The sequence below is a fragment of the Puntigrus tetrazona genome, chromosome 23 (genome assembly GCF_018831695.1).
Source record: "Puntigrus tetrazona isolate hp1 chromosome 23, ASM1883169v1, whole genome shotgun sequence".
Taxonomy (NCBI): Eukaryota; Metazoa; Chordata; class Actinopteri; order Cypriniformes; family Cyprinidae; genus Puntigrus; species Puntigrus tetrazona.
In genome coordinates, this window is record NC_056721.1 from 4,948,297 (window position 1) to 4,964,213 (window position 15,917).

Below are 15,917 nucleotides of genomic sequence, written 5' to 3' on the forward strand. Positions count from 1 at the left end.
TATGTATATGTATGTGTGTGTGTGTGTGTGTGTGTTTGTGTATTATTATTTATCTCATGTAAGATGCATTTGGTTGAGTTATGCTGCAGTAATGCGCTTCCCTGTAGTACTACGATGATTATCTCTTCAGTGCGCAGCGAGAGCAGGACAAACAACGATGCAGAACATTAATAACTATGACTGGGACTGTCATTTATAATGAGGACAATTATCATGAGAACGCTATTATAATAAATCGCGTTGTTGCATAAAGAACGCGTCCACAAAAGGAGTTCATTCAGAGCCGTTCACGCATTCAGGGCAGGCATTCGTGCAGACAGACTATAAGTCGTGATATAAATGATGAATTAAATCTCATTGATTAAAAACCTGCTATCGAATGCTTCGCTGCTGGTCATCTTCAGCGCGAGCGGCTCAAAACAGAAATGCGGAACGATAATAACTAGGCCTAATGCCATATACGTAACGTTATAATGCGAGGACTACTGGGAAAAAAAAATATTGTGAATTCTTAGCTCTTTGTTTACATTTAACATTAACTATATTTTAAACAGAGCATAAAACATTGTATTTACCCCATTTGTATCTGCGAAGCATACATTACACATCACCCTGTGAGTTAACGAATGTCTGACTTGACTCTTGGTCATGTTTTTTACCCTCCGACCCCAAACATATGCTTCGACTATCAGATAAATATCAGCAAGATTTGAAAATTCTGATTAAGAAAATCCTTAGTCGGTGGCACCCCTAATATATATACACACACATGCATGTGTATATTTTTTTCTATATTTAATTTATAGTATATATATAAATATATTTAATATTTGAATTTTGAGGTTAAATGAACAGTTCAGATGCTGAAGTTTTTCTTTTTGGGTACTATGTACAGGTTTCTCTGTATGAATGGGTTGAGACTGGGATTTAGAGCATTTGAAGTAAAAGTTCTTCATAAACTCATCTCATTTTTGACCAAGATGACTTTTAGAGGCTTTTGCATCTGAACTTTTCATATATACATAATACGTGTGCACTGTGCATATTATGCAAGCAAAAAACATTATTTTTGACGTGATTAATCGCGATTAATCGTTTGACAGCACTAGTGAATGTATATTTAAAATTGTTTCTTTTGTGGATCATAAAATTATTCAGTTAATAACTGAATATTCAGTTATAACAGTCAATAATTCATAATACTAATTATAATTTAAACTATATTAATTATATATTAAATAACCAATCACAGTTCAGTTCAAGATTCTATTACGGTATTTTTTCTACAAAAAAAAAAAATTCAGCAGTGATTACGCAAAAAAGAGGTCTTATTTTATTTTTTATGAATTCAATTTTTTAAAGCTAAATCTTCTCCCTTATTTATTCATTCATTCATTTAAACTCCTTTAATCACATTCTCATTTGTCTGAGCATTTTAGCACTTCCTTTTGAAACTGTGGTGACAAGACCACAAGCTGAGTCCTCTGGGCACGAGAGATAAAGATCCGGATGCCTCCCACTAATCTCTGCATTCCCTGTAGAAGAAGCCTGTAGGAACCTGACTGGAGTGTGTGTTTAAGCTCCCACTTCCTGCAGGCCACTTTGTTCAGCTCTCACCGTGAACTTCTCAGTTCATTGTTTGAGCAAGAGCAGATAATCATCACTCTGAATAAGCTTCCAGCACTCGACCAGGGTTTAGTTGGCTCACGTTTATTTGAAATACAAACCTTTTGTCAAAATATAAACGTCTTCACTGTCACCTTTGATCACTTTAAAGCATCCTGATGCTCAATCAGTCTTTTACAGAGCTTTTAACAATACAGATTGTACCTAAGCACTGAACAGTATCAAATAGGAGAAAAGAGTGATAATGATGTATAATGACAAGATTAAACACTTAATTTTGATTAAATGGAGATGTCTGTGTAATCAAATCGATGATAATTGTTAGAAATTAAGTGTCCCCAACTAAGCAAGCCTGAGGCGACAGCGGCAAAGAAAACAAACCCCCATCCGTGGCATAATGGAGAAAAAAAAACCTTGAGAGAAACCAGGCTCAGTTCTCCTCTGGCCGGACGACCAGCACGTAATTTAAATATAAGTTCTGTGTTAAAGGCATGTTATTTGCAGTTATGTTATTTATCCTATAGTGTCCTTGCATAAAGTAAGTTGTGCGTACACTTGTAGCTGTTATGTATCTTTTTAAATCATTGCAAGTTCTCTTTTGAGCTCCTTTTGAGCTACTACTTGGAATATTCAAGAAATGCTTGTTGAGCGTTTTAGCTTTTCTGCATGACATGGCATATAAATTTTATCATGTGTATGCGTTTGGAGTGACTTACAGAGATAAGGATTTGGAAGCCGCTGTGCAGGACTTCAATGTACTGGTACTCCAGCAGGCAGCCCATGATGGATATATAGGACTGTGAGTCTGCACTGCGGTTTTCGCTGGCCGGGATCTCTCTTCGGACACAGCCCGGGCCGTGCTCGCTCCACCAGGAGTGGTGTGCCGAGATGTTAAAGGTCAAGAGGTCGCTGTCCTAAAACGATAGAGAGGAAGAGTGGTCGTCAGCCTCAGCCACACGTCAGTATAAAGTATGAAGAAGGGAGTGACGGAGAGGCTGCACGCTGTAAAGCATACATGCATAATTTAATGTGGAGATGACAAAGAATCTCTTCCATAGACATATGAGAGGGAGGAAAGATGTGCATACACACAAAAGGAGGAAGTATGTGGTCATAATCATGGGTTTACACATGAAAACTGATCAAATTTGGTAAAACTGTAGTGTGTTATTCAAGCATATTTTATGACGACAAACATTTGTATTTTATTATTGCTTATTTAGCAATTAAATCCTTCAATATCATTGCAGGGAGTTACGTTTACATGTATGCATTTGTTATTGCATTCTTTTTTTAACCCTCTATATAAACAAAAATCAATTCAATTTAATAAATTATTTTTGTTTGGAATAATGAAGTTTTTTTGAGAGCAGTTTCTTGTGCCTGCAAGCCTGCAGTTATCTGTTGAAAAAACACTGCAATAACGCAGATTATTGTTTTCTACTGTAATATATTTTTTAAAACGCTGTTGGTGTCTGTGATTAATTTTTGTAACTAATAGTGTTTATGTGTATGTATATACAGTCATAAAAGTGTTTCAGTATTTCTAGATAAATGTGTAAGCCCTACCCTAATTGTGTTCCACAGCTCGTTCAGCAATACTATCTTACAACAACAATTTTTTCCCATTTACAATACAAATTCGGGGCTCCCAAATCCCATTTCACATATTACTGCAAATAAAGGGAATAATTATGTTTGCGTCTGTTCACACAGTCCTTGTGTGAAAGTGCAGTGAAATACAAGTGTCACCTTAGAATTATGCGTCTGTGTTGCAAATGTTCCTCACACGCTCATGGATACGTGTGCATCAGATGTAATGGATTCTGTCAATCCACACCGTTTTCGGGCTGTATGAGATGAATGACACTTGTCAAAATGAAAACGTATGGACTGTCGTATGCTTATTAGAGAGAAACTCGTCCTTGACCTCTTTCCGGCTAATGGAGACACAAAGGCGTTTGTCCCCTTCATCATCGGCAGGCATTATCATTATACGAGTCACTATATGTCACTGAGAAGAGTGTGTGTTTGTGTGTTCAGAGAGGGGGTCGATACAGACTGGCCTGTCCCGTATTTAATCACAGCCACAGTGTGAGACTGACAGCCACAGCCTGCGGCCATGCATGAGAGGACAACCCCACCAAAACACCTCAATCAAGCAGACAGAGAGAAAGAGGGAGAGAGAGAGAGAGCGTGTTTCATAAAGTGCCCAAGCACTTAATATGCCTTTCCTCTTCAGTGAAACTACATGTCTCACGTTCAGGGAGTTAATACGGTTCTCCATTATCTGAATGCGAGAGATTAATTCCACATTCACGTTGTGTCAGAATTATCGTAATTATGAGATGACAACTCTGAGCAGTTTGAGTCTGCTGAATTATTAGTTTCCATGGCAGCGCTCACAGCCATCATAGAGTCAAGTGCGGTTTTGTTGTTGATGACAGCAAAGTATTTTAAGACAAGGAGATTAAAGATGAAAGAATGAGCAGAGTAGATTTAAAAAAATTTATACTATTATTATTAAAATTGGCGCTTTTTTCCCTGGATCATTACCAATTAAAATCCGTAAAAGAAGAGAATGTATTTTTGCTGACAGGATTGCATTTTAGTTTCAAATGTTTCCAAAAGTGATATCTAGTAGACACAGCACATAATATGCACTGCAAGATATACACTCAGACATAATATACACTGGAAGACAGAAATACATAAACACTGAGACAATAGAGACAACATAATAACACTGTGAAACAGACACAATAAACACTAAAAACAGACAGACATGATAAACACTGAGACAGAACGGCATAGACAGACAGACAGACAGACAGACAAAATAAATGAGAGACAGACAGACAGACATACATAATAAACACTGTAAGACAGGCAAAAATAATAAACACTGTGAAACAAACACAATAAACACTAAGACAGGGAGACCTGATAAACACTGAGACAGAACGACATAAACAGTTACACAGACACACAGACAGACATGATAAACACATTAAGACAGACAAAAATAACAGACATAATAAACACTAGGAGGCAGACATACATTATAAACAGACTGGAAGACAGAAAGTCATGATAAACACAGAAACAGACAATAAACACAGTGAGACAGACAACACAATAAACACTAAAACAGACAGACGTGATAAACACTGGGAGACAGAACGACATAAAGAGACAGACACACAGACAGACTGACAGACAAACATGATAAAAGACTGGGAGACAAACAGACAATACTAAGACAGGCATGATAAACTGTGAGACAGACATGATAAACATTATAAGACAGACATTATAAACACCGCAAGAGAGACAAAAATGATAAACACTGGGAGACAGAAAGCCATTATGAACACTGAGACAGACAGGTATGATAAACAATGCAGGACAAACAAACAGACATGATAAACAACAAAAATAGGCTGAGAGACAGACAGACAGACATAAACACTAGAGACAGACAAACACTCTGAGACAGAAACATTACAAGACAGAGAGACAGACATTACGAAACAGACAGACAGAGATGATAAGCACACTGCAAGACAGACAGACACATTGATGATCGACATTACAAGAAAAACAGACAGATGGACAGAGAGACAGACAGACACAGAATCTAATGTCAGACTGTTTCATTCAGATGTATTCTTCTCACCACAGTCTAATTATAATCAGTCTTACAGCAGGGGGTCCTCGGTGCAGCATGATATTATCATATAGCATGCATTTGCTGTATGACAGTAGAAACAGCAGTCATATTTTGAGGTGTTTCATTAAGGGTTGTTGCTGGCCGTGTTATTGCAGGGGTTGCATGAAAAAGGCTGAATAATGGGGAGCAGGTGGCAGAGGGTCGGACTCAAGCATTAACTCAACAGATGGACACACAGCACTCCCTCACCACTACATATGGACAGCAGGAGGACAAGCGGCTAATGGAGAAAACACACACACACATATAAACACACAGAAACAGGAAAAAAAGAATCAATGGGCAAACTCGCTGCTTCTGGACAGCAGATCTGTCTGAATCAGCTCATGAATATTCATGCGTTGACTTTATAGAGGTGAGGGGGGTTTTGGGGGAAGGGCGTCCCACCTGTGACAGCCCACTGTAAAGAAAGGGGAGGGAGTGACGGAGCGTGACTGTGTGAGACAGAGGAAGAAGAGGATGAGGATGATAGACACAAAACACCCCCACACATTTCCAAGTGGGATAAAATGTCAACACACAAGCATAGGATAAATTCACAAATAGGTGCAGAAACGACCAAGGCCATGAGCCCAAACTCTCTTAGGAGCAAAGAACAAAACTAAAAAGATTCAAATAAATATATGAATCAAACAACATTAAAAACAGCTGATACACATATCTGGGGGGATTGTGCTGAATGCATTACGTTTTGTGAGATGAAGTATTGGCTGCTGAGCCACTGAAGCCATTGCAATTCAAGAAACCAAGCGCTCAAACTGTACGAAAAAGCCTTTCGAGATATTTAAAAGATATATAAAAAACAAATAAACTACTGGATCTGGTAAGATTTTTTATGTTTCTGAAAAAAAGTATCTTGTGTTCATCAAGGTTGCAGTTACTGAAAACGGAAGTACTGTGAAATATTACTGCAGTTTGAAACAACGTTTCTATATGAATATATTTTACTACGTCATTTATTTCTGTGATGCAGCATTATAGCTCCAGTCTTTGGTGCTGCATGATCCTTCAGAAATCAATTAAACATTTCTTATAATCGATTCAGTTCCAAATAAATGATAATAAGAGCAATTATTTTATACAGAAATCTTTGGTCAACGTCTTTATGATCACTTTATGATTAATTTAATGCGTCCCTTTGATGTCCCTTTTTATATGTGTACCCTCTCCAATCGATGTCCAACGTAAAATCTGAATTTTGAAGCAAAACCAAAAGAAACATTCTTACACACTCCATTAGTGACTGTCTTTTTACTGAAGAGGAAGCAATTAACCTGGAACAACATTCCTGTCAAACAAAACATCCTAACCATGTTCTCAACTATTAGCATTTATTAAAATTAGAGGGGAAATTAAATTATGTTCAGGCCCCAAACTCAGTACTCGAGCTGTCGATGATTTTTGGACAAATATTTCCTTTGTCCTGGAATAAAAAGGGCCATTTGTCCCATGCAGCTGCGACAAATGTAGAAAAGGTTTATTTTGAAAGAAAAGCAGCTCATAATACATGTACCAGATTTACTCCTCGTGCATCTGCATGCAGACTTTAAGACGTTCTGTGCAGCCTCCCTCCACCTCCTGAAAGCGGATAAGAGCTTTTCATTGTGGGGGAACAAGAAATCTGAGTCCAGGAAACTGGCCAAGCAGGAGTCATAAACAAGCACACGCAGAGAGAGGAGAATGTGTAAATTATACAGCGAGCCTGTTTCTCACTGTGCAAACACACTAGGGGCCGAGTGTTTGAGTCCATGACCTGTCGGCACATGCAGACAGAAGTGTATCACGGGATGGGTTGGGGATAACACAACTACTGCTATAACTTCTGCTTTCATCTGAATTCATTTCCTCTGCATAAATGCCCTGTTGTTTTCCGTGACAGTTCAGTGCAAACATAAGCTCTGGCGCTTCTAAATAAAGTTTTAGACAGTCTGTTCAATGGCATTTAGCCGTAAAACAAGGTCATTAAAATGCCTTGTATTCCTAAACACTGACGGGTGACTCGTGTGTAACTTTAAACAGGAATCTCGTACCTTTGATAGACCTCCAACCTCCAGGTAGAAGCAGATGATGAAGACATTCCAGGCCACCCACAGCGCCGTCCACACAGTATACTGTCAAAAAGATGGACAGTTCATTACTACCACATTCAAACAAAGGCTACACCGGTATGGTACAAATTTACTGTTAAAAATCCTATTATTTTAAAAGGAATCATTTGACTATTTTCTGTGAGGTGAAAAAACGTCCCAAAGCAGATTTCGCTCATGTCGGGCTACCCGAAAGTGACCTCTGCGTGAGCTGTACTTTTCACATCTTGAAAATAGATCACGTATTTTGTTTGCCCTCCAAATTTCAATGTGGCCACAGTATAAGAAACTTCTGTAAAAAATGACACAAATGCACTTTGCTAATGTGAAAAAGTGTTCATCTGTATCGACTTGCTACTTTAGGGTTGAAGGAAATGCCTACAAACTGCCAGGACATTATCCATTTTTCGATACATAACATACAGCCTAAAAAAATTCTTGACCGAAAAATATACATTTTGTTCTTATTTACTAACCATCATGCCATTACAAAACCTTTATGCCTTCCTCTTTTGTTCATGCAACGTAAGAGATCTCAGCTTAATTTTGGACCCCAACGACTTTCATAGCATAGAAACGCTTTCGTCTTTTTTGTGCTCCACAGAGGAATAAATGACAAAATATTAATTTCATTTCTCATTATTTCAGTACCGCAGCATATATTAAAGTACCACGCTGATACCGCACTACCAAATTGGACAGCAGGCAACTACCCGTCTAAAACAAGTTCAATCTCAGCCCCGTTCCAGTCTTAGTAACATCAGAGCTGTTTTATATGGGAAACAGGAGTCGATGCTTGAAAACATGTTCGGGTTTAGAGCTCAGTCTTGAGAAAAGAGCGTTTCTTTTACACAGGATCTTATCTTTCATCTCCCAGATTTGTATCTTTCTTTGTTCTGATTTTATCTCCTTTTTTACAGCAGAACATCTCATTTGAACATCAAGCCTTTTGTCTTCCTAGTCGTTTGTACTGTTGTTTACCACACACAAACGCGATCAATTAGGATTTTACGAGCCTATATAAATCCCATTGAAATGCTAATCTGAATTAGCGCCCCCAACCTGAGAAAAAGAAAACGAAATGAGCATTCATTTTTGCCAAGAGCGCAAAGAGAATAGCGCTCCTGGGGAGTTTAAAGAGAATACAGAAGTTTATGCTGCACAGAAGTAAAAATGGATCTCAGGTTTCCTGTCAGTCCCTTACGGAGGACCGGCTTGGGACGACTTCATAAAGCAATTTTCTCTTGCTAAACTGAAAAAGAGCGTTTTCCACTGGGATTTCCTCCACAGATATACAAAGATCAGAAGACTACTTTGTCTGAGGATTTTTCTATTTTGGATAGGTTAACTGAGTTTCTCGCAAAAGTTGAAAACGAAGCGAAGTTGCGAACTCCATCCAGAAATTAAAATTCATTCACAAAGATGAGCTTAACGTTTCCGTTCATGGACTTCGATTTGTAAGTACGTTACTGCAAAAGGCACCTTCTTCCTCAAATTTAAGAAACAAGTGAAGTTGTGTTTCGCTCAGAAAGCCTGCTGTTTGTTTGACAGGACACCGTATCCATCCGTGACTCCAAAAAATACAAGCAGGTCAGCAAGACGAAGGCTTTAATACGTCTGTCTCTCAGAAGATGAATGTGTTGGAAGGAAATGATGCGCCTCAGACGGCATGATTCACGTGTCAAATCACTATTATGTGGTGACTGGTGTCATTTTAAGCTGTTGCGAAGCAGAATGAGTCTTTATAACGTGACAGGGACACAAGCCTGAGCAATACTCCTCAGCATTCCCAGGAGTCTCAGCGCCGCTAGTCTTGTTTCTAGGCTCATCTATCTGCCTTTAACACGTTCTCATGCCTTTGTCTATTCTCGGCTTCTCAACTTGATTAACTCGATGTTTCTTCTCGCCATGTGAGAATTTAGTGTTTGAATTAAATTATCATCACATTTCGGTATAATCAAATGTGTAAATCTAATGTGTAATGAGCATATTGATAAAGTTTGGTGTTAAATAACTGATAATTATTTGTTACTGTGTACTCTCATTCAACAGCTTTTCAATGATTTTATACACAATAAGGCAATAATATGGCAATAAAATCAAGTATCAATAACCCATCTTTCTTAGTTTTATATCTTATTATCTTTATGTCAGTTTCAAGAATTAAAATGCCCCTATTATCAGCCAAACACTATAGCAAAATGCATATGAAAATAATGCAAGTAATTATTTTAAAAACTGCATTTTGCAATGATAAAAGTTAGAAAGAAAGGTATTCTGTGTTGATATTGCAAGACTTTATGATTCTCACAGCATCTAGTTACCATCTTTGAATAAATAAATAAAAGTAACCATATTTAATTCCATTAAAGATTATGTGACTTCTGACAGCCTGATTAAATAATGAATCAAAATAGATATTTTACTGTGGTTAGTGTTAAGTCTAGCTCATTTACATTCTTCTACACAATATACACATTTTGGTAAATTTAGTAGGCCATCTCGTTTTTCGAGGCAGTGCACAGAATGCTACATTTAGGCATGAATTATAAATTATAATAGTCTGTTATGCTATTTCAAACATAGCCGCGATGTAAACCGAAGACTACTGGTTATAAAAATAAAAAATAAAATCTGTATGAATAGAATATTAAAATTCCAAAAATAGCTTGCGTCCCATCTCATCAACTGAACCAAAGGCTTGATAATCCTGCTGAAGCTGAAGTGAAGCTGCATCATGGATTGACCCAGTGAAGAACTGAAGGGAGCTGGACTCTAATCATTTAATTCATGGTAATTAGTTGCAGATATAGGGGATTAAAATGCCATACAATGTGTCAAAGTGTAAGGCTGGTCCAGTGTCTGCAGGGCCGCATGCCAGAGTCCATTATCAGCAGAGGGCTGTGTTCAATTCTGCTTCAGAGGCCTGCTGTCTTTGTTCAACAGTAAGCAGATTTGCATGTGCCGCAAACACTATTTGCATATAAGCATTTCTAAAACAGACGGACAAAAAGAAACTGACGCTGCTAATAAACAGATTTTGGAGAAACCTATCAAAACCTGTCAAGAACATGCCCTGGTCATGTTTCCGAAAGAACAAAAATAATGTTTTGATGAACGTGAAAACCATCTTTCGGGGCTTTTTTGTGCATATTGCCTTTTGTAATTATTTTGTAACACTTCCTGTTCTCTTTCTCTTCCTAACTCTTTATTTTTTTGTCATTTATGTTTATTTATTTACATTAAACATTTATTGTAATGCATGAAAGGCCATTTCTGCCACATAATAACAAAAAGGCAATTGCAACCTTTTATCTCGTAAATCTGACTTCACTTTCGAATTTCTTTTTTCTGCCACAGAATAAAACATGAATGGTAACTGTGACATTTTATTTTCACAATTCTGTTTTTCCTCTCAATCGCGAGTTTACATCTCAATTCTGAGGAAATACGTATGAGATATATTCAGATATATTATGCTCATTACATGTTTATCGTGTGTGTGTGTGTGTGTGTGTGTGTGTGTGTGTGTGTGAGAGGAATTGAGGAAAATTTCAAGGCAGAAACAAGCTTCCATATTCATGAGATGAGAATCTAATAAGAATGAGAAAAATCAAAACTGAACACAATTTCAAAAGTATATTCAAACTTAATTTCTTCCATTTTACTTTTGGTGATTAAAATGTGACCCAATTCGTTTTTGAGAAGTTCATCGTAGTTAAGGATGAATTTAAAGCAGCACTTACCACCACAATGTAGCGAGGTCTATACTGAATGGTGCCAAACAAACCCAGAATGACAACCAAGATGTGGAAGAAGTTTGCAAGGATGGGAGCCCACTGGTAGCCCAAGAAATCAAACACCTGCCTCTCTAATGCCACCATCTGAGAGAGAGAAAGAGATGAGAGAACATATATTTAGATGAATGATTGAGATGAGGAACGATTTGGAATAAAACTTTAGTGCATGCGACAGCTCATTTGCATGATCACTTTTCCTTTTATTCTTTGATTATTTCAGTTGGAGGACTATCAAAGGATTTTGATACACGAAATGTTTATGTGTCACACTCAGCAAAAGAGTTTTCGCAAGAACAAGAAACAACAGAACGTCTCGGTAATGATTCTTTTAAATTCAGGAGATCTGTGGAATAATAATACTGTAGTAGTGGATCTGTTCAAATTTAACACCAAACACATTTCTTTTCACAACACAACATTTTCGCCACACATTTGGAGCCAGTGAAATAAGAAGCCTATTTTATTCTCTTTTATCTATTATCTGACACATGTACAATTCAATTTATACAATTAACAATTAAACAGTAGTTGTGGTGCCCATATATGCATTTTTTTAAACTGCCCCTATTATGGATTTTTGAAAATGATGCAAAAAAGTCATGCGTTGTGTAACGCAGCTGAATTAAAACATCCTGCAAAGTTTTCGATCTCAAAGTGCACCGTGTATAAAGTTACTGTCTCTCAAAAGAAACTCTGAATCATTGAAACAAGCCGTTTGCCATCGCCGTCCACTCGTTGGTCTTTTCACATTGGTCTGAATGAAAATGCTAATCCATTCTTCACCACTAGGTGCTGCTTTTGGAGCGGTAAAATATTTAATGCTGTACACAAAGCAGCACTGAGCTCACAAACACTGATTTACAGACATGATGAGATGAAAATGAGACCAGTCGGCCAATCACTGCTGATTAGAGTCACTCAAAGGAGGGGTTTGAGCAAGAAAAATAAATGCATATTATAAGAAAATGTTCATTGGCATTGCATGCATGTCAAGCTGTTGTTTGGGACTCCCAAAACCAAAATAAGAGCCTTTCATTACCCATAATAGAGGCACCTCAAATAAGCATGCAATAATGCAAAGAAAACAAATACACGTTGTGTAATTTATGCACATTATAAAGTGGTTCAGAAAATTTTTTTTTCATTATGGTCTATTTTCTACAACTCTCTCCAAACGCACTTGTTTTCTCATCTTCAAGTGGCTCTTAAAACACATCAAACAGCTCGTTTTTATCTTCCTAGCCTGCGTTTACTCAAGAGCGTATGAACACGAGGGTGTTTCTCCGACAGGTGCCCGTGTCCCGCCGCCTCCTGTGAGACTCGCTGTAAAGGCACGATTAATGAGAATTCAGTGAGAGCGTGTCACGTGTTGTGAGCTGCATACTGCGAGATGATGAAAGACAAAAAGACACAGAAACCTGCACCGCTTGCAAAGAGAAATAACGTTGTGTGATAGATGGTAATGAAATGGAAACCTCAATGTCGGTTTAATTAAATAACCCTGTTTCAAAATTTCATTGAATTCCACTCTTTCTGCACTCATGAATGCCAATTAAATGTCAGATAGTACGGAGAGATTAAAATACCGTCTAATTGATTATGTACACTGTTGAAAACAGTTATTTGGTGGCATCTGTGGTTGCAATTATGGAATTTTTCCATTCCACAAAAAGCTTTTTTACGGTGTAAAAAAATGTTTTTGGTCTATTTAAATGTTCTTAATACTAAGAAACAATTGATCTTTTAAGAACTGTTTCTTGAAAAGTTATTAGGGAACTCATAAATGGTTTTTCTATGGCTTTTAAGAAAACTTGGCTTTTAAGAGTGTTGGAGAAATAGAGATAACTACAGAAACTTCAATAAGTTTACCAATTAGGTAAAGGCTATATTCCTAGGTTTAAGTGAATAGTTTAGATGAAAATTCATTCATCATTCGCTAACCTTCATGTCATTATAAATCTTTCTTTTGTGGAAGGGACACAGAAATTTCATAGTCATAGTTGACTGAAAAGTGGGTTTTTATTCTCTCATTTGTGCCTTTGTACACTGAAACATGGTATGTGAAGATGACATAAAGCTGTTTTATAACCGATCATGACATGCCAAGTATGAATACGTTTATGTCATTCCAAACTTGTCAAGACCCAGAAAGGTAGTAAGGACATTAAAAAAACATCCATGTGGCATCAGCGGTCCAACCTTAATTTTAAGAAGCTATGAGAATACTTTTGGGGCAGGTTTTACTAACACCTCGCACCAGAACAAACCCAAGAAAATCAGTCACAGAGATCTGGAATTGTCTGAGACAGAAATAATATCAGAATACTAACCAAAGTCAGTAATTTAATAAATAAACCTGAAAGCTTGGACTTTGGGCTTAGAAACAAGTCCCCTTCTATTTACATCCTGTCTGTCCTGCTGACATTTCAGAGCTAAATGCCAGGAAACACAGCATCCCGCCTGACAAAGACCAGCGCCCTGTATGAGCACGAGTGCCAGGGGATTGTGGGACTGTGGGCACATCACAGACCTGGCAGACACAATTAAGCATCTGCCATGATGGCTTGATCAGAGCCGAACATCTTGGACAATGTGTGGAGCAGACAGCAGGAGTGATCACACACACACACACACGGAGAAGTGTGGTGGGGGAGGGGGGTGACGAAAAAAGAAAGGAGAGTGTGATGGATGAGGAGAGAATGAGCACAGATGAGAGTGGAAGAAAGGATACAGTGAGGAAGATGAAGTGATTGGGAAACAGACGGGTGGGACGTCATTGAAAACAAGTGCCTGATGACGGAGAGAGAGAATATAAAGCTAAGAGAAACTGACATCTGTCCCATTTGAATCAGCAATTGGGAAAGTGATGACCTCCCAGTTAAAAGTTTGAACCCATGAGATGCAGTATGTCTAGGGAAAATATAGAAACATAATAACACAGTTTATTGGAGTTTTACAGGAAAATACTGTTTCAGTTTTTCTGCTTTAAAAAATTCACATTTAAAATGTTACTTTATTTGAATAATTATATACATAGACCAATAATAATAAAAAAAAATCTTTCTTTCTTTTGATAATTATTTGTTAAATTTACTAGCACTTCTTGAATGAAAATAGTAAAATAAAAATTAAAATATCTTTGTTTGATATATCTCTGAGATAAGCCAATAGTCAGCATAACACAAAAACATGATTACCCCATATGATTTATTAGAAAGATTAATGAAACCAGATTCCTTTCAAAACCGTAAGTTCAGTCATGCAGTATGGATATTTCAGAAGTGACCTCACATTTCCATCATCACAACATTATCAAGCTGCTTCTGGACCAGCTCCATGTTTTAGCACATACTTAATGTATTAGGAAAAAAAACTTGAGATGTTCTCTTTAAGTAGACAAACTTACAAAAGACCGAGCACCACTGGACAGCTGAAAGCCTGATTTTTGTCGAAAAGAAAAATTAAGATATGAGGCAAGTTGTTACATTTTGCGGAACAAGATCAGGATTAAAACTCTATATTCCCAATACAATTTCGTAAATATGTTGACTAGGCTCCACTTTTACACATTTAGTGCTTTTTAGTGAGCACAATCTCTCTCGCCCAGTGAGAATCATTGAATATTGACCACTATCCAAATGTAACATTCACATCCTAATGGCGTCCAAGTTTCCCGCCAGAGAGAGAGAGAAATCAAATCAACTCTAACGACACACAGGAGGAAAAAACAACCGGTCGACTGATAGCTTTAGTAACCGTTTGAGAAGCCAAGATTGGGAAAGACTGTTATTGGTGAGTGCTGGAATTAGGCTAATCAGGACTTTGGCAGGTGGTGTGATTGTGCTTGTGGCGTTTTGGAACGCTTTCGGTGCTGGAGTGGGATTTCAGTCCAGGCTGTGGAGAAGCGGGTTGGGTTGGGTTTTGGGGTCGTCCCGGGGTATGGACAGATTAATGGTAGAAAATGTGGTCAGGTCATGGGGCTGAGGGTACAGATCTCAAACTAATTGAGATGTCAGGCATGGATTTAGACTTCACTGCACAACAAAATCCACATATGATGCTGACAGCAGCTGATAGCGAGATTAACAGGCTTATTTTCTAGCTTTGTATTGTTGCAATGTTGGTATGTAGCAACAATTTCAGGAAAAAATAAATAAATAAATTATACTGCATAGACAGCCAAGTTACAGTAGTTGCCCAGTGGTGAATTACTCATTTAAAGCCTGTTCACACAAAGTCTGATGCTAAATGAAGCATGGAGGTGTAAAATGTTTTCAAAATATTTTTGTGTAGCAAAATGTTAGTAGGCCTAAAAGTACATTGCATTCAAAAAGGACCAAAGTGTTTCAATATTTCTCCTATTTAAAACTTGACTCTTCTGTAGTTAGATTGCAACTAACTGCCGGTCTTAGTACACAATATAACTACAGAAGACAGAATATAACTACAGAATATCTAAACTCTATTTTTGAATGCAATGCTACTGGTCTAATGGGATTCAATGATCTATGCTAAGCTATGCTAAAAGTGTTACCGCAAGACCCAGAGATCGGCTGAATGGATTCAAAAACAGCAAAACTCAACTCTGGGGGAATTGGAGAATGAGCTTATTTCCAAAAAAAGTGGACTGTTCCTTTAAGTACAAAGGGCTGTAACGATCCCACATGGCAG

At 37.6% G+C, this 15,917-nt stretch overlaps 1 protein-coding gene across 2 annotated transcripts in view; it reads right to left on the minus strand.

Annotated features, from left to right (window-relative positions):
• Positions 1–15,917, minus strand: part of nkain4 (sodium/potassium transporting ATPase interacting 4) — a 49,094-nt gene that overhangs the window by 20,268 nt on the left and 12,909 nt on the right. For both annotated transcript variants that reach the window (XM_043225309.1, XM_043225310.1), the window contains exons 2-4: positions 11,193–11,330; positions 7,390–7,470; positions 2,343–2,540 (exon numbers count right to left, since the gene is read on the minus strand). In XM_043225309.1, coding sequence (XP_043081244.1) covers positions 2,343–2,540; positions 7,390–7,470; positions 11,193–11,330 — 417 coding nt within the window. The remainder of the gene's footprint in view (positions 1–2,342; positions 2,541–7,389; positions 7,471–11,192; positions 11,331–15,917) is intronic.